Source organism: Felis catus, chromosome B1, assembly GCF_018350175.1.
Source record: "Felis catus isolate Fca126 chromosome B1, F.catus_Fca126_mat1.0, whole genome shotgun sequence".
Taxonomy (NCBI): Eukaryota; Metazoa; Chordata; class Mammalia; order Carnivora; family Felidae; genus Felis; species Felis catus.
In genome coordinates, this window is record NC_058371.1 from 129,861,071 (window position 1) to 129,881,647 (window position 20,577).

At 36.5% G+C, this 20,577-nt stretch overlaps 1 protein-coding gene across 5 annotated transcripts in view; it reads right to left on the reverse strand.

Annotated features, from left to right (window-relative positions):
* The window catches only part of CCSER1 (coiled-coil serine rich protein 1), a 1,296,004-nt gene that overhangs the window by 619,554 nt on the left and 655,873 nt on the right, over positions 1 to 20,577 (reverse strand). For all 5 annotated transcript variants that reach the window (XM_011281786.4, XM_045056881.1, XM_023252933.2 and 2 more), the window contains one exon: positions 6,373 to 6,450. In XM_011281786.4, the coding sequence (XP_011280088.1) occupies positions 6,373 to 6,450 (78 nt within the window). The remainder of the gene's footprint in view (positions 1 to 6,372; positions 6,451 to 20,577) is intronic.

Here is a 20,577-nt window from a genome sequence, read left to right on the forward strand (position 1 = left end):
GCGTAACACCCTTACCTTTGTTTACTGTGCTCTTCGCACTGGTAAACTTCCACAACTGGCCTCCCCAACCCCCAACATCTTTCTTTGGTCTTTAGCTGGACATGGCATTTAAGGTGATGACTTGGGCCATCTCAGGAGTCAACTTAATTTCCCTAGGTATCGCCTGCGTATAATAGGAGGCCTATACGTTACTAAACTTTCGTTTCTCTTCTTTTAATCTCTCTTTTATTACAGAGGTTCTCAGCCAAGAAATTTGAAGGATAAAGAAAAATTACTCCCTCCATCCCCATACCCTTCTATGTATCCCCAGTTCCCAAAGCATAAGTCAAGGGCTTGAGAAACTTTTTGATGGAGCAAGATCATTATGAGGGCTAATGATCTTTATAGATATTATCCATTTGTGGTGCTAAATCAAGTACAAGTGGGAGAGTTGTCAGAGAATAGTGAATCTCACAGGAAAACAAAAAAATAAATAAATTAATTAAATCTGATGGTCTAATGAAACAAAGGCTCAACTATGACAACACAGAAATGCCATCAGCAGGTATAGTGGAAAAAATAAAACACTGTCATACTTATGGTATGGCAAAATTTGTCATTACTGTTTCAAATTAGAATATATTGTTTTATGATTTCTGCATACGGAAAATGTGATGTTTCTAGAGTCAGTGCAACTTTTGCCTTTAAAAGAAAATATATTAATATTAATTTATACCAAGTATAACAAAGTTCAGTAACAAATAGTTGCATAAGTATGATTTAATCATATTAAAATACACATAATCGGGGCACCAGGGTGGCTCAGTTGGTTAAGCGTCTGACTTTGGCTCAGGTCATGATCTTTCAGTTCACAAGTTTGAGCCCCACGTTGGGCTCTGTGCTGACAGCTCAGTTTCCTTTAGTGGTACACCTCTGACAAATGGGATGTGCTGGTATACAATGAAGTCTAATTATACATTTAAAGTATGTAAAATCAACTCTGCCTAAGCTGTAAGAAGACTGGTAGAGAGAGAGAGAGAGAGAGAGAGAGAGAGAGAGAGAGAGAGAGAGAGAAGGAGGTGGACAGAGTGTATGCAAGAAAAGAATGAGGAAAAGCAATGCAATTTACATGGTATGGCTCATAGGACCTAGCTTTCTTCTCAGTGCTTCTGCCAAGGGGCTATGAAAGAAGGAGCCCATGTGACTGTTCCCTCAGGGGTCTGTGTTCCCCTCGTGTGAGTCTCAATGCATGGAGTCTGATTCTATGGTTTAATGGTACTGTATGCAATTTTTCATACCACATGGCCTATAAACAAAGCCAACTATTCTTACCTAGGGCTGCAGCAAAGACAAAGCATTTGTTCTTACTGACCGAGGGGCTTTGAGGGGTATTCAAGGAGCATAATCACAAAAGGATTTCTGACTAAATGTGATTTTCACCTCACCACCTTCAAGCCTCACATCTCGCCCTGGACCGGCCTAGATCACCCTGTTTAAAATTTCTGATCATAGTCTTGGCCCTCAACCCCTCATTCACAATTATCCTTTCCTTGTGCTATTTTTCCTTTTTAGACTGAACTTAGCACCTACTAACACACTACATACTTTACTGAACTTTATTATTTATTATAAGTATGCTGTCAAAAAAGGTAGGCTCTATAAGCAAATATTTGTGTGGTTTGATTAAAGGAGGTATTCCAAGCACCTAGAACAGAGCCTGGCTTCCAGGGGGCACTTAGTAATATTTGTTGAATAAATCCATGTATGGATTTTCAAATGTGATGCCCTTAAAACTTCACCACTGGTTCCTCCATTAAATATTAATAAGTCCCTACGGCAGATGATCATATTTCTTGTGTTTTAAACCAATGGTTTTGTCTGAAAGTGACCCTTAATGTAATATGAAAAACCATAGTTCAAAAAAACTTGGGATACATCAGCTTTTAAATCTGATTTTTTTAATTTATAAAAATAAACAGAAATACTTGATATAAGTAAATGTAAGTAAATGAAGTATGTAGGGTGAAGGCACTCATCTATAAATGCTGAGGCACACTGACATCATTAGAAGTACTGAGTTTATGAAAAATAATAGCAATGGTGGATCCAAAATAGATAGCTTTAACAAACAAGAGCTTATTAGCAGCTGGATGAGAATGTCTAATTGATAATTATGCAATTCTCACAATTAGGTTTAATCCATAGGCTGACATAACATAGTAGCATCACACAAAATACTCTCTTCCTCTGTCTCATAGCTAACAAAACAGTTATGGTAAAAACTAATCATTCTTACTCCTTACATGATGAGCTATTTTCGTATTTGTTAGAATTCCCTATACACTATTAACTGTGTCAGGAGGGCCTCCAAAATAAAATCTAAGAAGAGAAGCATAGATTGAAAATATACAGACAACTGCACTGAGTTCTTCTTTCAAAATGTGTATTCATAATGCAACTAGTATTAATATTAGTTTCCTAGCATATACATAGGGAAGTTCAGTTATAAAGAAAATCCCACCACTTGGAAACTGTTAAAATATTTGAAAAATACACAGTGGCAAGATCATACTTTTCCAAACTGAGTTATGCTTCACTCATACCTGACACAGACAAAATATATGTAATGCCACGATTCAGTTTAAATGGCCAAATGAAAACCATTAAGGATATTAAGACTAACAGTGATTAATAATATTTGATGAAATACTTGATAACATCAAAACTCTTAAAGAAATCTGAACAAAAAATTGCAAGTTCAATACTAAGAAACACTTCTTATTAAATAGAAATATAAAACATATGCTAATTAAAGGAAGACTTCTTTGGAGACCCTGGGATTGTTCTGAGTTTAATTCAAGCTCAAATTGAAAAGAAAATTTACACTTAAAGTAAATCAGCCACATGTAAAAAGATAACCTGTAAAACTTCAAAAGGAAGTTAAAAAGAAAAAAACCTGGCTATAAAGATGCCTAATTAATTAAAGTACCTGAATTTTTGCCCCATTAGAATATAAGATCTTCACTGCATTTTGGTTATTCATTCCCGATTATTTAATCCAAAAATGTTGTTTGCAGGAGTTCAAACTATAAAATATTTACAGACAGCATATGTTTTATGCTGAAACATTTATGTATACAGTCGATGTAACCAGAAAAATCATCCCTAACTCTTAATGTAATCTTGTAATTGCCAACATTGCTACTTGACTACATCTATCAATCTTCTATCCTGTTTTAATAACACAAGTGACACCTAAGAAATTATTCTTTGATCTTTCAATAAACTAAGCCTGTGTAGACACAGGAAAGTGAAAGAGGTTAAATTGTCATTGATTATTTAAGACACATTCATCATTTATTTAACAATCTCCCTCATCATCTCAAGAACTATTGTGTTTATAAGCCCTTGCTGAGACACTCTGAATTTATTTTTAAATATTTTTTGTCACGTGCATTAGAAATCAAAGCATGTTGTACACTAACATTAGTTTCAAATCTCCTGATAAATCTGTTACAGGATGGAAGTAGTTTATTATATGAATTTTAGAACTTATTCGCTGTAGCGGATTTTCAGAAATTTCTTTTCATAGTTTTCATTATAATTAATGTCACTCAGGAATTATATTTCCTATCTTAAGTGCGATCTGTAGCAACAGCTATCTTCCCAAGAAAATTATATTAAAGGATACTTGTAGTCTCTTATATTCTGACATTGTATCACTGGAACATGATCCACAGTGATCGGGAAAGTATAATTTGTGGCTAATATTGACAGCTTTAGAAAGCAAGAAAGAGAGTATAAGAACCATTCATAATGTGTAAGATTTCTACAGGATTTTTCATATTTTTCTCTGAAAAATACTATTGCATATTATAAGTAGACATAGTATGTATATATGTGAATATGTGTATTTATGAAAAAACAAAATAATTTCAGACTATTCCCTGAGAAAAGTATTATAAGTCAAATGATAATTATTGTTATCACATATGAAAAGTGAAAAGTGTATAAATACATATTGAAAAGTATAGAAAATATATCCTATTCATGGAAAAAAAAATACACTGTTGATGAGTCATATGTTCCCAACAGTCACATAATTCATCACATTTAAAATGCTTTACTTACATCTAATTTGCTTATTTAAAATACTTCCCTTCCCTGTTTTTCCATACAAAATGCCCCAAAGTTTACTATGACAGTTACATCCAGGTAGTGACATGAGGTTTATATGCATATCTTTGGTGACTGATTTTCTGATTCTGATGATTATATCCTAGAATCTATCACCAGGAAAAGTAAAATATGAAACCTTTAGAACAGATTATTATTCTATGTTAATGACTACCTAAATCATACGAGACACTTAAACAAAGGAATCCTGAAAGGACTCACTACCAAGAAATTATTATTCTTAGCCTTTATTCAATACAGTAAAATACATTAAACTCTCACTGTTAGATATAAAAAGAAGCCAGAAACAATGAACATTTAGTAAGGATTAACTACATTCATGGCTCTATTTAGAATTTTTATTTACAGTTGTGAGAATGATGTAGCATTGATATAGCAAATCTCATAGAAACAAGAACGTTATCGGAATAGATAGGCAAATACAAGACAGCTTAGTTATTTCCCCACAGGTACCATTCATCTCTTAGCAACTATTTCTCTCTTGAAGTCACTAATTGTGCTATAGCTCTCTCACATTCTATATTTATATTCAATTCTTTCAAAATTTGAAACTAAGTCTCCCAAACATCATTTCCTTATTGAGTAAAGTGGAATATTTGAGTCCCAGTACACACGTGTTTTCCTCTTTCCTTGTGTAAGAATACATTACTTATAATAACTAGACTTCCACAAAGTTCATGTGGTAGTGAACAAGTGACTTCAATTTTCTGGTGCTCAGTTAACTTAGAATTTTGTTATGTTGGAATACAATTTAATAGAAACTATTTATTTATTAGCTTTACTGGACAACTGGCTAGCAGATTTAAAAAGATAAAGGGTATTTGTAAAATACATACTGAGTTTATATCCTAGGTATTGATACATAAATAATACACATCAAAAAACTTTAAACACAAAAAAAAAAAACCTCCTTCAAAAGAGATAAACATTAAAAATGCTTGTGGCTTAAATCCTCTTTGAACTTAGAAATCATTTCTACTTTAAAAAATTAAATATTCACATCACTTAAATAATATATAACATTGGTATTTAAGCAAGAAGTGTAGTCACAATACTGATATCTAAAATATTTAGGGTTCTATAATAAACATATCTTAAAATAAATGTAACAGAAACATTCAAAAGAAAAGCATAGCTTTTAATGTTTTTTTAATTAAAAAATAATATATATAAATAGCGGAAAACAACCTGCAGTGCAATTCAAAACTTTAGTTTATTTCCTAATAGACACAAGTAGCTTTATGTTAAATATATCAATATAATTTGCAAGGCAACACAAAAGTACCATTCATATTTATGTCATTTCATATAATAGGACATGAGGATAAACTTAAATTTTATCATTAAAGACTTTCATCAAACAACTTAAAATTACTTCTTTTCTAATTTTACTTGTCAATAAAGTGCTAAAAATAATATCATTTTTTTTTTAAAATAGAAGAGAGAGCTCTTCTATTGTTAGATACGGGAAAAAGAAGATAATTCTTTATAGGTTCATCAAAAGGAAGTTTAAAGTCATGAACTTAGGCAAAGTGAAAACTTTATAGCTTCATTTAAGAAAAGATAGGAATGTAAATCTAAGTTATCCAAAATCATCCAGTGTTACTAGAAGCAATCTTGTATCAACACGTTTTATAATCCTATTTTGACAATTCAACAAGTACTTCACACTAAGAAAAAAATGCTAACATTCAATTAAATTACTTTCTGTAGCCTGCACTGGAGCTAAAAAGCTAAAACAGTATTTTAGCTTACTATTTAGAAATAGTAAATTTCTCTACAAAGTTGTGTTTCTTTTCACATACCAGAATGTAAAAATGATGTGCCTGGCCCATAGTGATTGTGAACATAACTTTATTAAACTGTTAACAAATAAATTAGTACTTTCTTAAAGATAAATTGTTCTTGCATTCTAGTATGTATCTTCCACATGTCTGCAAATTTACTAATTCAAAAGACTATATTAGAGATGTTAGTTTAAAAAAAATAAGAAGACATTGGTATGCTAGTCGGTGCCTGTAATTATCTTTTTCAGTTCCAGAAGGTATTTGGGGATTATTTAAGAGAAAAAGATGAATGGTGAGCCACTAAATCCTATTAAATCAATGCATGGACACAGCAGCTACAGAGGTAAATAAGCTGTGGAGGTCTGAATACCAATAAAGAAGACAAAAATGGTTTTATATAGCTACTTACATCATAGCCTAGAAGTTCAGTCTGTGTGGATTTATCTACTCTTGAAGCAAAAGCCTTCTGTAAATGCTGGACTTTTTCCTGCAAAATGAAAAAAAAAAGAAAAAGAAAAGAAACACATTTTTGGTAAGTCATGTGCTTCTACAATAATATTCCCCACTTATTAAAATTTGATTAGTGTACAATGCATGATTATCTGCATGCATACTTTGCTCTGTTGGTGCTTTGCATAACAGCTTAAATATTCATAACTTTAATTCTCAGGTCATAAGTCCTCCACCTTTGGCATCTTTTAGTACAGGAACCACTGAGATAGACACTCAGTCGAAGACTAGAGAGCCAGGATTGCTTAAATCCAAGACCAAATGCATTGTATTATGTTTCTTATTGGCTGGATTTTTTTGTAAATTAAATTGATAGGATTTTATTGATCTAGTTTCAGAGCATTTCCATTTAAAATCCAAAACATACTACTACTCAGTGGATTCCATTTAGTTTCTTTTTAATTTCAAGGTTTTTTCCTTCTTAATTCTCTCTTTCTGAAATCAACACATTTGGGAATCTATATAAGATGTGACACTAAACTAATCCTGTTATAAATAAGTAAGGGAAGTAATACATGAAGGAAGTTTGGGATTTCATATCTCAAATGCAAATGCACTTATTCTGGTCTACTAATTTGACTGAGCTTCTGGTTGGGGACTTCTTTTTTCATTTCTAGATGTGTCACTTAAAAAAGGATCTTGAGCTTAGTTATGTAATGTGTTTACTGCATGCCTGAGACATATGAAAGTGCTGTACTTATATGATCAAACCTCATCTTGGGATTTTTGCTATTATTATCACCCATTTTTAATGAGAACAATAAAATTTAGAAAGCGTAATACATTTTTTTGAAGTTTATTTATTTTGAGAGAGACAAAGGGAGACAGAGACAGAACAAGCAGTAGAGGGGCAGAGAGGGAAACAGAGAATCGCAATCAGGCTCTGTGCCATCAGCCCAGAACTGGATGTGGGGCTCGATCTCACAGTTGTGAGATCATGACCTGAGCCGAAATCAAGAGTCGCACACTTAACCAACTGAGCCATCCAGGCACCCTGTACAAAGCATAATAACTTGACAAATTTTCCAGATAAGTTTATGTGATTCTACTAGGTTGTTTTTGCTTTAACTTGCTCTAAAGGATAATTTCTTTTGTTTTCTTTTCTTTGAATGCTCAATAAAAGTTGCATATGGGGCGCCTGGGTGGCGCAGTCGGTTAAGCGTCCAACTTCAGCCAGGTCACGATCTCGCGGTCCGTGAGTTCGAGCCCCGAGTCGGGCTCTGGGCTGATGGCTCAGAGCCTGGAGCCAGTTTCCGATTCTGTGTCTCCCTCTCTCTCTGCCCCTCCCCGGTTCATGCTCTGTCTCTCTCTGTCCCAAAAATAAATAAACGTTGAAAAAAAAATTAAAAAAAAAGTTGCATAATAGCTTAAGGATATAAACTGATTGAATTCATCTTTTTTTTTTTTCCAGAAGGGGATGGTGGTCATCACAAACTTCACTAAGAAGATTGTTTTCCTACCTTCCCCTCCTCTATCCTCCCCTTCCTTTCCCTTTCCTTTCCCTGCCCAACCCCTCTCTCTTTCCCTTAATTCTGCCTCAGATTTGCAAGTAATCAGAGTTATATAACAAGTCACATACATAATTTACATAAACATTTTTATTTGAATTATTTCACTTCTAACTTCCCTATCACAAAACTTCTAGTGCTGCTTTTCAGACCAAAATGAAATGGAGATTAGGTAATTCAGAAAGATGTCTTGCAAGTGAGGTAAGATTTTAACTGTTTGAAAAGGATAACTGAAAATGTGGCCACATTTTTCCAAACTAAATTTAAAAGGAAAAGTAACAAGTTGTGTTTATTTAGACTTATATTGGGCTGAGGAAAAAGAGCAGGGAGAAGTAGTAATAAGCAGAGGAAGCAATAATGTTTGCTATCATTGAAGGGCTGTTCAGAAAATTTTATCTGCTTTTGAGATAGGCTGGAGTAATAAGTATTGGAAAAGCAAGTTTTGTTATAAATTTCCAGACATACAAACATTTGCACATGAATTAGAGACTATGCATTAATGCAAAAAGCAAGGAAGAATAGAGAGCAAATCTTCCATTATGCTTTCCTCACAATTCTATTTTCAAGGCCTCCCATCCTGAAGAGAGGAGTGAGAAGTATTGGTAAACTCTGGTTCATTGGTCTGAGTTGTAACACTTAGAACATTCAATTCATGAATTTTCAAAAATATTCAACAATTTTCATAACCAATAGCCTAATCAAAGCAAAAAAAAACAATCTCTACATCAAGAATAGTTATTTTCAGACATTAAAAAAGACATTTCTAATGCAATTCACTGCCACTTCCTTTTGATGGCATTTTCACAACAAATATGTCATATTTGAATTATTTTTTATCTATGCACTTGTACACTATATTCAAAAGGGGAGAATAAATTATAAGTTTCTAACATACTTAGGTGTGCACACTTAAAGATTAAATATTTTGTTTAGTGTAATAGTAGGAAGAAAACATATGAAAGTTTATAATCAATTTCTATAATATAAAATTTCAAAATTAAAGTCTCGACAGCTATGGGCAGATAATTCTCCATGGGGCTTTTGCATTTCTGCAAAACTGATGGATATTTATGAATGATAAATTTAACATGAGATAAAAAGAGTATTACAATCAAATAGAAAATATACCAAAAAATGGCTATTACCAGATGGTGAGATTGCTGAATTTTATTTATATAAAAAAATAATTATGTATTAACATAAAATATATATATGTCAGTGGAATAGAAATAAAGCATCATCATGTATTTTTAATTTCACACTGATTTGATATAATAAAAGATTTTATTTAAATTATCGATTTTGGGCGGTGGCAAGATGGCGGCTTAGGAGGACGCTGGGCTCACCACACGTCCTGCTGATCACTTAGATTCCACCTACACCTGCCTAAATAACCCAGAAAACCGCCAGAGGATTAGCAGAACGGAGTCGCCAGAGCCAAACGCAGACGAGAGGCCCACGGAAGAGGGTAGGAAGGGCGGCGAGGCGGTGCGCGCTCCACAGACTGGCGGGAGGGAGCCAGGGCGGAGGGGCGGCTCGCCGGCCAAGCAGAGCCCCCGAGTCTGGCTGGCAAAAGCGGAGGGGCCTGAGGGACTGTGTTCCCACAACAAGCACGACTTAGCGTCTGGGAGGTCATAAGTTAACAGCTCTGCTTGGAAAGCGGGAAGGCTGGAGGACAAAGGGAGGGAGAGCTGCTGAGCCCCCTAACGACAGAGCTCAGTTTGGTGGGGAACAAAGGCGCTCGCCAGCGCCATCTCCCCCGCCCATCCCCCAGCCAAAATCCCAAAGAGAACCAGTTCCTGCCAGGGAACTTGCTCGCTCCCGCGCAAACACCCAACTCTGTGCTTCTGCGGAGCCAAACCTCCGGCAGCGGATCTGACTCCCTCCTGCTGCCACAGGGCCCCTCCTGAAGTGGACCACCTAAGGAGAAGCGATCTAAGCCTGCCCCTCCTGCCCCTGTGCACCTTGCCTACCCACCCCAGCTAATACGCCAGATGCCCAGCATCACAAGCCTGGCAGTGTGCAAGTAGCCCAGACGGGCCACGCCACCCCACAGTGAATCCCGCCCCTAGGAGAGGGGAAGAGAAGGCACACACCAGTCTGACTGTGGCCCCAGCGGTGGGCTGGGGGCAGACATCAGGTCTGACTGCGGCCCCGCCCACCGACTCCAGTTATACACCACAGCACAGGGGAAGTGCCCTGCAGGTCTTCACCACGCCAGGGACTATCCAAAATGACCAAGCGGAAGAATTCCCCTCAGAAGAATCTCCAGGAAATAACAACTAATGAGCTGATCAAAAAGGATTTAAATAATATAACAGAAAGTGAATTGAGAATAATAGTCATAAAATTAATCGCTGGGCTTGAAAACAGTATACAGGACAGCAGAGAATCTCTTGCTACAGAGATCAAGGGACTAAGGAACAGTCACGAGGAGCTGAAAAACGCTTTAAACGAAATGCATAACAAAATGGAAACCACCACAGCTCGGCCTGAAGAGGCAGAGGAGAGAATAGGTGAACTAGAAGATAAAGTTATGGAAAAAGAGGAAGCTGAGAAAAAGAGAGATAAAAAAATCCAGGAGTATGAGGGGAAAATTAGAGAACTAAGTGATACACTAAAAAGAAATAATATACGCATAATTGGTATCCCAGAGGAGGAAGAGAGAGGGAAAGATGCTGAAAGGGTACTTGAAGAAATAATAGCTGAGAACTTCCCTGAACTGGGGAAGGAAAAAGGCATTGAAATCCAAGAGGCACAGAGAACTCCCTTCAGACGTAACTTGAATGGATCTTCTGCACGACATATCATAGTGAAACTGGCAAAATACAAGGATAAAGAGAAAATTCTGAAAGCAGCAAGGGGTAAACGTGCCCTCACATATAAAGGGAGACCTATAAGACTCGTGACTGATCTCTCTTTTGAAACTTGGCAGGCCAGAAAGAATTGGCACGAGATTTTCAGGGTGCTAGACAGAAAAAAATATGCAGCCGAGAATCCTCTATCCAGCAAGTCTGTCATTTAGAATAGAAGGAGAGATAAAGGTCTTCCCAAACAAACAAAAACTGAAGGAATTTGTCACCACTAAACCAGCCCTACAAGAGATCCTAAGGGGACCCTGTGAGACAAAGTACCAGAGGCATCACTACAAGCATAAAACATACAGACATCACAATGACTCTAAACCCGTATCTTTCTATAATAACACTGAATGTAAATGGATTAAATGCGCCAACCAAAAGACATAGGGTATCAGAATGGATAAAAAAACAAGACCCATCTATTTGCTGTCTACAAGAGACTCATTTTAGACCTGAGGACACCTTTAGATTGAGAGTGAGGGGATGGAAAACTATTTATTATGCTACTGGAAGCCAAAAGAAAGCTGGAGTAGCCATACTTATATCAGACAAACTAGACTTTAAATTAAAGGCTGTAACAAGAGATGAAGAAGGACATTATATAATAGTTACAGGGTCTATCCATCAGGAAGAGCTAACAATTATAAATGTCTATGCGCCGAACACCGGAGCCCCCAAATATATAAAACAATTACTCATAAACATAAGCAACCTTATTGATAAGAATGTGGTAATTGCAGGGGACTTTAACACCCCACTTGCAGAAATGGATAGATCATCTAGACACATGGTCAATAAAGAAACAAGGGCCCTGAATGAGACATTGGATCAGATGGACTTGACAGATATATTTAGAACTCTACTTCCCAAAGCAACAGAACATACTTTCTTCTCAAGTGCACATGGAACATTCTCCAAGATAGATCATATACTGGGTCACAAAACAGCCCTTCATAAGTTTACAAGAATTGAAATTATACCATGCATAATTTCAAACCACAATGCTATGAAGCTTGAAATCAACCACAGAAAAAAGTCTGGAAAACCTCCAAAGGCATGGAGGTTAAAGAACACCCTACTAACGAATGAGTGGGTCAACCAGGCAATTAGAGAAGAAATTAAAAAATATATGGAAACAAACGAAAATGAAAATACAACAATCCAAACGCTTTGGGACGCAGCGAAGGCAGTCCTGAGAGGAAAATGCATTGCAATCCAGGCCTATCTCCAGAAACAAGAAAAATCCCAAATACAAAATCTAACAGCACACCTAAAGGAACTAGAAGCAGAACAGCAAAGGCAGCCTAAACCCAGCAGAAGAAGAGAAATAATAAAGATCAGAGCAGAAATAAACAATATAGAATCTCAAAAAACTGTAGAGCAGATCAACGAAACCAAGAGTTGGTTTTTTGAAAAAATAAACAAAATTGACAAACCTCTAGCCAGGCTTCTCAAAAAGAAAAGGGAGATGACCCAAATAGATAAAATCATGAATGAAAATGGAATTATTACAACCAATCCCTCAGAGATACAAACAATTATCAGGGAATACTATGAAAAATTATATGCCAACAAATTGGACAACCTGGAAGAAATGGACAAATTCCTGAACACCCACACTCTTCCAAAACTCAACCAGGAGGAAATAGAAAGCTTGAACAGACCCATAACCAGCGAAGAAATTGAATCGGTTATCAAAAATCTCCCAACAAATAAGAGTCCAGGACCAGATGGCTTCCCAGGGGAGTTCTACCAGACGTTTAAAGCAGAGATAATACCTATCCTTCTCAAGCTATTCCAAGAAATAGAAAGGGAAGGAAAACTTCCAGACTCATTCTATGAAGCCACTATTACTTTGATTCCTAAACCAGACAGAGATCCAGTCAAAAAAGAGAACTACAGGCCAATATCCCTGATGAATATGGATGCAAAAATTCTCAATAAGATACTAGCAAATCGAATTCACTGGCATATAAAAAGAATTATTCACCATGATCAAGTGGGATTCATTCCTGGGATGCAGGGCTGGTTCAACATTCGCAAATCAATCAACGTGATACATCACATTAACAAAAAAAAAAAAGAGAAGAACCATATGATCCTGTCAATCGATGCAGAAAAGGCCTTTGACAAAATCCAGCACCCTTTCTTAATAAAAACCCTTGAGAAAGTCGGGATAGAAGGAACATACTTAAAGATCATAAAAGCCATTTATGAAAAGCCCACAGCCAACATCATCCTCAACGGGGAAAAACTGAGAGCTTTTTCCCTGAGATCAGGAACACGACAAGGATGCCCACTCTCACCGCTGCTGTTTAACATAGTGCTGGAAGTTCTAGCATCAGCAATCAGACAACAAAAGGAAATCAAAGGCATCAAAATTGGCAAAGATGAAGTCAAGCTTTCGCTTTTTGCAGATGACATGATATTATACATGGAAAATCCGATAGACTCCACCAAAAGTCTGCTAGAACTGATACAGGAATTCAGCAAAGTTGCAGGATACAAAATCAATGTACAGAAATCAGTTGCATTCTTATACACTAACAATGAAGCAACAGAAAGACAAATAAAGAAACTGATCCCATTCACAATTGCACCAAGAAGCATAAAATACCTAGGAATAAATCTAACCAAAGATGTAAAGGATCTGTATGCTGAAAACTATAGAAAGCTTATGAAGGAAATTGAAGAAGATTTAAAGAAATGGAAAGACATTCCCTGCTCATGGATTGGAAAAATAAATATTGTCAAAATGTCAATACTACCCAAAGCTATCTACACATTCAATGCAATCCCAATCAAAATTGCACCAGCATTCTTCTCAAAACTAGAACAAGCAATCCTAAAATTTATATGGAACCACAAAAGGCCCCAAATAGCCAAAGGAATTTTGAAGAAGAAGACCAAAGCAGGAGGCATCACAATCCCAGACTTTAGCCTCTATTACAAAGCTGTCATCATCAAGACAGCATGGTATTGGCACAAAAACAGACACATAGACCAATGGAATAGAATAGAGAACCCAGAACTAGACCCACAGACGTATGGCCAACTCATCTTTGACAAAGCAGGAAAGAACATCCAATGGAAAAAAGACAGCCTCTTTAACAAATGGTGCTGGGAGAACTGGACAGCAACATGCAGAAGGTTGAAACTGGACCACTTTCTCACACCATTCACAAAGATAAACTCAAAATGGATAAAGGACCTAAATGTGAGATAGGAAACCATCAAAACCTTAGAGGAGAAAGCAGGAAAAGACCTCTCTGACCTCAGCCGTAGCAATCTCTTACTCGACACATCCCCAAAGGCAAGGGAATTAAAAGCAAAAGTGAATTACTGGGACCTTATGAAGATAAAAAGCTTCTGCACAGCAAAGGAAACAACCAACAAAACTAAAAGGCAACCAATGGAATGGGAAAAGATACTCGCAAATGACATATCGGACAAAGGGCTAGTATCCAAAATCTATAAAGAGCTCACCAAACTCCACACCCGAAAAACAAATAACCCAGTGAAGAAATGGGCAGAAAACATGAATAGACACTTCTCTAAAGAAGACATCCGGATGGCCAACAGGCACATGAAAAGATGTTCAGCGTCCCTCCTTATCAGGGAAATACAAATCAAAACCACACTCAGGTATCACCTCATGCCAGTCAGAGTAGCCAAAATGAACAAATCAGGAGACTTTAGATGCTGGAGAGGATGTGGAGAAACGGGAACCCTCTTGCACTGTTGGTGGGAATGCAAATTGGTGCAGCCGCTCTGGAAAGCAGTGTGGAGGTTCCTCAAAAAATTAAAAATAGACCTACCCTATGACCCAGCAATAGCACTGCTAGGAATTTATCCAAGGGATACAGGAGTACTGATGCATAGGGCCACTTGTACCCCAATGTTCATAGCAGCACTCTCAACAATAGCCAAATTATGGAAAGAGCCTAAATGTCCATCAACTGATGAATGGATAAAGAAATTGTGGTTTATATACACAATGGAGTACTACGTGGCAATGAGAAAAAATGAAATATGGCCCTTTGTAGCAACATGGATAGAACTGGAGAGTGTTAAGCTAAGTGAAATAAGCCATATAGAGAAAGACAGATACCATATGGTTTCACTCTTATGTGGATCCTGAGAAACTTAACAGGAACCCATGGGGGAGGGGAAGGAAAAAAAAAAAAAAGAGGTTAGAGTGGGAGAGAGCCAAAGCATAAGAGACTGTTAAAAACTGAGAACAAACTGAGGGTTGATGGGGGGTGGGAGAGAGGAGAGGGTGGGTGATGGGTATTGAGGAGGGCACCTTTTGGGATGAGCACTGGGTGTTGTATGGAAACCAATTTGTCAATAAATTTCATATATAAAAAAAAGAAAAAAAATTATTGATTTTGGTATAGAGTAATAGACATTTCACCTTCATGATGCAAATGTATTTATACTCCTTCATTCAACTATAATTTTTATTAAATGCATATTATGGGTATTGCTCATGGTACATGGAACATAAAGAAAAAAAGAATGTATAGCCCCATAATGTATGAACTTGTCAAATCACTAAGTTTTACACCTGAAACTAATGTAACATTGTGTGTCAACTAAACTCAAATAAAAAAAAAAATCACATCTCAACTTAAAGAAGTATAAATTTTTTAATGTTTATTTATTTTTGACAGAGAGAGAGAGTCAAAGCATGAGCAGGGGAGGGGCAGAGAGAGAGGGAGACACAGAATCCGAAGCAGGCTCCAGGTTCTGAGCGGTCAGCACAGAGCCCGATGCGGGGCTTGAATTCACAAACCGTGAGATCATGACCCGAGCCAAAGTCAGCCGCTCAACCTACTGAGCCACCCAGGCGCCCCACAACTTAAAAAAGTATTAGAAAAAATGTATAGCTTATGGGATGCCTGGGTGGCTCAGTGGGTTAGGCGTCTGACTTTGGTTCAGGTCAAGGTCTCACAGTTCGTGAGTTTCAGCCCTGCATCACGCTCTGTGCTAACAGCTCAGAGCTTGGAGCCTGCTTTAGATTCTGTGTCTCCCTCTCTCTCTGCCCCTGCCCCTCCACTCACACCCTGTCTCTCAAAAATAAATAAACATTAAAAACAAGTATGGCATTTTCTGGGGCACCTGGGTGGCTCATTTGACTAAGCGTCAGACTTCAGCTCAGGTCATGATCTTGCAGTTCATGGGTTTGAGCCCCAAGTCAGGTCCGTGCTGACAGCTCAGAGCCTGGGACCTGCTTGGGTTTCTGTGTCTCCCCCTTTCTCTGTCTCTGTCTCTGTCTCTCTCTCAAAAATAAATAAATAGTAAAAAAATTTTAAAAATTTATAGCCTCTTTAATAATGAAATTTCCACTGTGGAAGACAGAGATATCAAAAGCAATTAGTATTCAAAATATAAAATAAAAGAACTATAGAGATGTCTGGAGAGATCTGGAGGGGGTGGGGGTGCACACTTATGCACTGTAGAAGCAACATATAAGACAGTTAAATACTTGAAATGGAGAAGCTACTGACACCCCAGCTAAGACCAGAAAAATGAATAATTATTAGCCAACTTGGAGTAGAAGATCATAGGGTCCTCTCTTAGGCAAAACGTTTGCAAATATTTAGAAGTCAGAGAGACCGTGCCAAAGATGTACATAAACAGCTACTAGTTCGAGTTTGTCTAAGGGTAGACTATGAAAGGGACAACAGTGAGGTAGAAGACTAGAGTGGTAAAGGGAGTCTGCCAGAGAGTACAGAATTCATTTACACGTGTGATTTAATGTGGCTCTTCTTTGGCATTTTCCTATGTAAGTAAACACTGTAGTTTCTTCTTCTAAACTCTCCCAGTGGGATAGAGAATTGAAACAACTCAACTCCTGGAAGATAAAGTTTCTAAATAAATCTATACAGTTGACAAAATATCAATTTGTCTTTATGTTTTCCATTCCAAGTAATAACAGTATCAATACTCCTTAACAAAACACACCCTTGTTTTTTTTTGTTCATGCAAGATCAATAAAACATATGTGTGCTTAGATTCCAAATAATTTTATCTCATATTAAGAGTATTTTTTTAAACAGGAAATTGATACATAGTAAACTGAAATCAGTTGCTGAAGGTCACACAAGCTAGTAAGTGGAACAGCCAAAATGAAAACTTCCCCTACTTGTCTCCAAAACCTTGTCCTTTCTATAAAGATATTCCTATGCTGAAAAACCCTACAAGCAGTATTGCTGTTCACATATTGCGTATCACATACCAAATGTATAGTTGCGAAACAGCTAGTATGGTAATAAAACTGTTTTTTATGTTCGCCCTGTGTATATGGTCTTACAGACTCTACTGAGTCATTTTTCTTTGTTGTGATTTGAGATTGCTTAGGAATTAACAGTTTATTTCCTAAAAAAGCTGTAATTCCATAGAAACCCCATACTATAAATATGCAAAACCAGAAATGCATTTTGAAGTATGAGTTAGGAATTATATGATAAAGTTAATATAGTAAGTTATAACAAAATTGGAAACAAAATGTGCAAAAGCAAAACTGAAATAAAAACTAAATGTTGAAATGGCATGGAATCCTTTTGATAGCAATGATATTATCAATCAGTTCAAGCAGAATAATCTAGAACTAATTATGCTAAAGCTGTTAGAGTCATTTCTGGGGTGTGTGCTTTTGTGTTGTTTGTGTTTTAAATTATAAGCTTAATTGACTACACAGACTTTTATGAATTCAAAATAAAAGAAAATGAATTTTAAAAAAAAGAACATGAGGGCCTACATGCAGCTTTTGAATCTACACTAACATATACAATGAAGTTAAAGGGAGAAACACAAAAGCATCTGTGTTATTATCCAAAATTTTCAAAAAAAAAAGTACGGTGAAGAATAGATTTGTGTTGGAAAAAGGATTATGTTAAAAATAATAAAATAATAATTTAAAAAAGGACATAATGACCACTTAAAATAGTATACTCCTGAATTTAGGTCCTAAATCATGGATCTACAAGTTAAGGTTATGAAAAGAGAAATAGTATTGAAATGAGGAGAAAAGCTAACTTTACCTAACGTGGGGCTTGAACTCATGACTCCAAGATCAAGAGTCGCATGCTCTACCAATTAAGGCTGTCAGGTACGTGGAGAAAAGTTAACCTTTAAATTGAAAGACGATGTAATTCAACACAAGAAAATTCACAAAGTGCTCTGAGTCCCGTTTAAACTACAAATTAGGTAGATCAAAAAGAATTTGAACATCATCTTATAATGGACTTCAATGTCAGTAATACAATATTTAAATCAACATAAGGAAAAAAACTAAAGGAAAATCATTGAGATGGCTTAATAATGCCAAGTCCAAAGATGAGCTCAGAAATGCAAAGGCTATGTTAAAGAGATCACATTGATTATTTTCACCCACCTTTAATGAGAGCATTCCACTGAAGACATCAGTAGAATTAGAAACAAGCATAGCAGTGACCAAGCAAATCAAACCTCCTCACACAGAACATACAATTTCTTGGAACCATCAAGACAGCATTAAAATCTATTAATATTATTTTCTTACTTTTTGTTATTAAAAATCGTTAACATATAACAGAAAGGGAGAATAACACAGAGTCCTTATGTACTCATATCCAATTTCACCAACAGATACTGGAGGTTAAAAAAGAGGTATTAGTATTAGCTATATACTTAAATAGCTCTATTGGTCAATATAGTCCTTCAAAGTAGGTAAGAAATGTTTTCATTAGAGTACCCTGTTCTGGTTGTCTTTTTATATTTCTGCCCATCAAGAGGGTATTCTGTGGTGATAAGGTAAGTGCCACAATCACAGGCCAAATTTTTCCTTCCTAATCACAGGCCATATTTTCCCTTCTTACCATACTCCAGAACCCTAGAATTCACTGCCTGGTTCTGAACATGACCAGGTCCTCCTGAGGGTCTCCCAAGGTGTGGCCACAGGATAGCTATTTGGTGTAGAGCTTGGGTGTTCAGAGGGTTGATCACACATATGTTCATAAGGCTTGGAGGGACAGAACCCTAGGTAGAAAGGTTGTAGGTTAAGCTAGAGGCAGGGCTGACTCCCCCTAATGGCAAGGTGCTGCACAGAATGCTATGGAGTCCAAAAAGGTTGTAATTGGAACATGGCTTTCCAAGTCATTAGCAAAGTATGTTTGTCAAGATAGAAGTACAGAACATGTTTTACTTTATCATTTTAAAATCCAAATTTAGAATTTTAACATTTTGACTTACATTTTGTGAGCCCCCCCCCCCCCATTTTATGTTCTTGCCCTGACTCTCACAAATGTTAGCAGCTGACTTGTTACTGATTCTTTGTTTTTTTTTTTTAATCACCACACCAGTGAAAACACAATTAAAAAGTCTGAAAAAGTTGCAGAAAAGGACAAAGGGACAGGGCGGTTATTTTAAATTTATATATTTTTTAAAATAGGCCAAAATATACAGTCAAACAGAAGGAGGATATGCCCGGTAAATCAATAAAACAAACATCTAAATAACATATTTATATTCATTCACTTTTATGATACCTAAACTATTAAACTGTTTGACATCCTCAACAACCCACTATGACACTGCATTGGAGATGATTTTTTTCTCAAGAAGATTACATACCGTTACACAGCATATTATAAATTTATGGAGCTCATTATCCATAAGACATTATACAAACTGAAAATACACCCAGATTTCAGAGTTTCAGCTACTTCATTTAAGAAAAAAGATAAGAACAAAAATGTAAATTGGGAATTTATATCTTTCAAGATAGAAATCACTGGAGATACTTGTACCCAGATAACTATATTCACTATTCTAGATGTAAAGCATATGGATTTTTTTTTTCCCAACAAGAATTGTTCTAAGAATACTCCTCTGGTATTCAGATCTTCTTTTCAGAGAGCAAACTGTAATATATATAAATGCCAGTATAGTCTCATTAATGGTATATTAAACAAATATATATTTCATTTATTTTGTGCATATGACAGGCTAATCCATTACTTCTAGTTTAATACTCTTCTCAGTAAAGTGGAGCTAATTAAGTCCTCATAAAGAGGAACTTGAAGGAAATGTCTTTGAGTTAGATGCCTTTAGAAGCTAGGAATACAAATGTCCTGGGTTAAAAATAGTAGACATTTAGTGACTGATCAAGAAAGTCATGAGAGAAGTTTGAGGACTGTCACCCAGATTACTTGAGCTTGGTCTCCCTCCACATTCAAGATATCTGCTAAATACATTTCTGAAATATATTTCACAACCATTTCTTCTTTTTATAACTATGATCACTACTCTGGGTCCACTACCCAGGGACAAGCAGGGAGATGGCAGGGAGACTGCCATCTGCCAACAACCACCAGGGGCTAGAAGAGGCAATGAAAGATCCTTCCCTAGAGCTTTCAGAGGGAACATGGTCTTCCTGGCACCTTGATTCCAGACTTCCAGTCTCCAAAACAGAGAGAAAATAAATTTCTGTTATTTCAAGTTGACCAATCTCTCATACTTTGTTACAGCAGCCAAAGGAAACTATGACAGCCTCCTGACTGGTATTCCTGTCTTCACCCATACTTTCTCCATTCCAAAGTAACTTGCTAATGTAACTTGGATCACATCACTCTGTTTAAAACTTAATATCCTATCCCAGTATGGTAGCCACTGGACACATGTGGCAAATGAGCACTTGAAATGTGGGTGGTCCAAATTGAGATGTGCAGTAAGTGTAAAATACACACC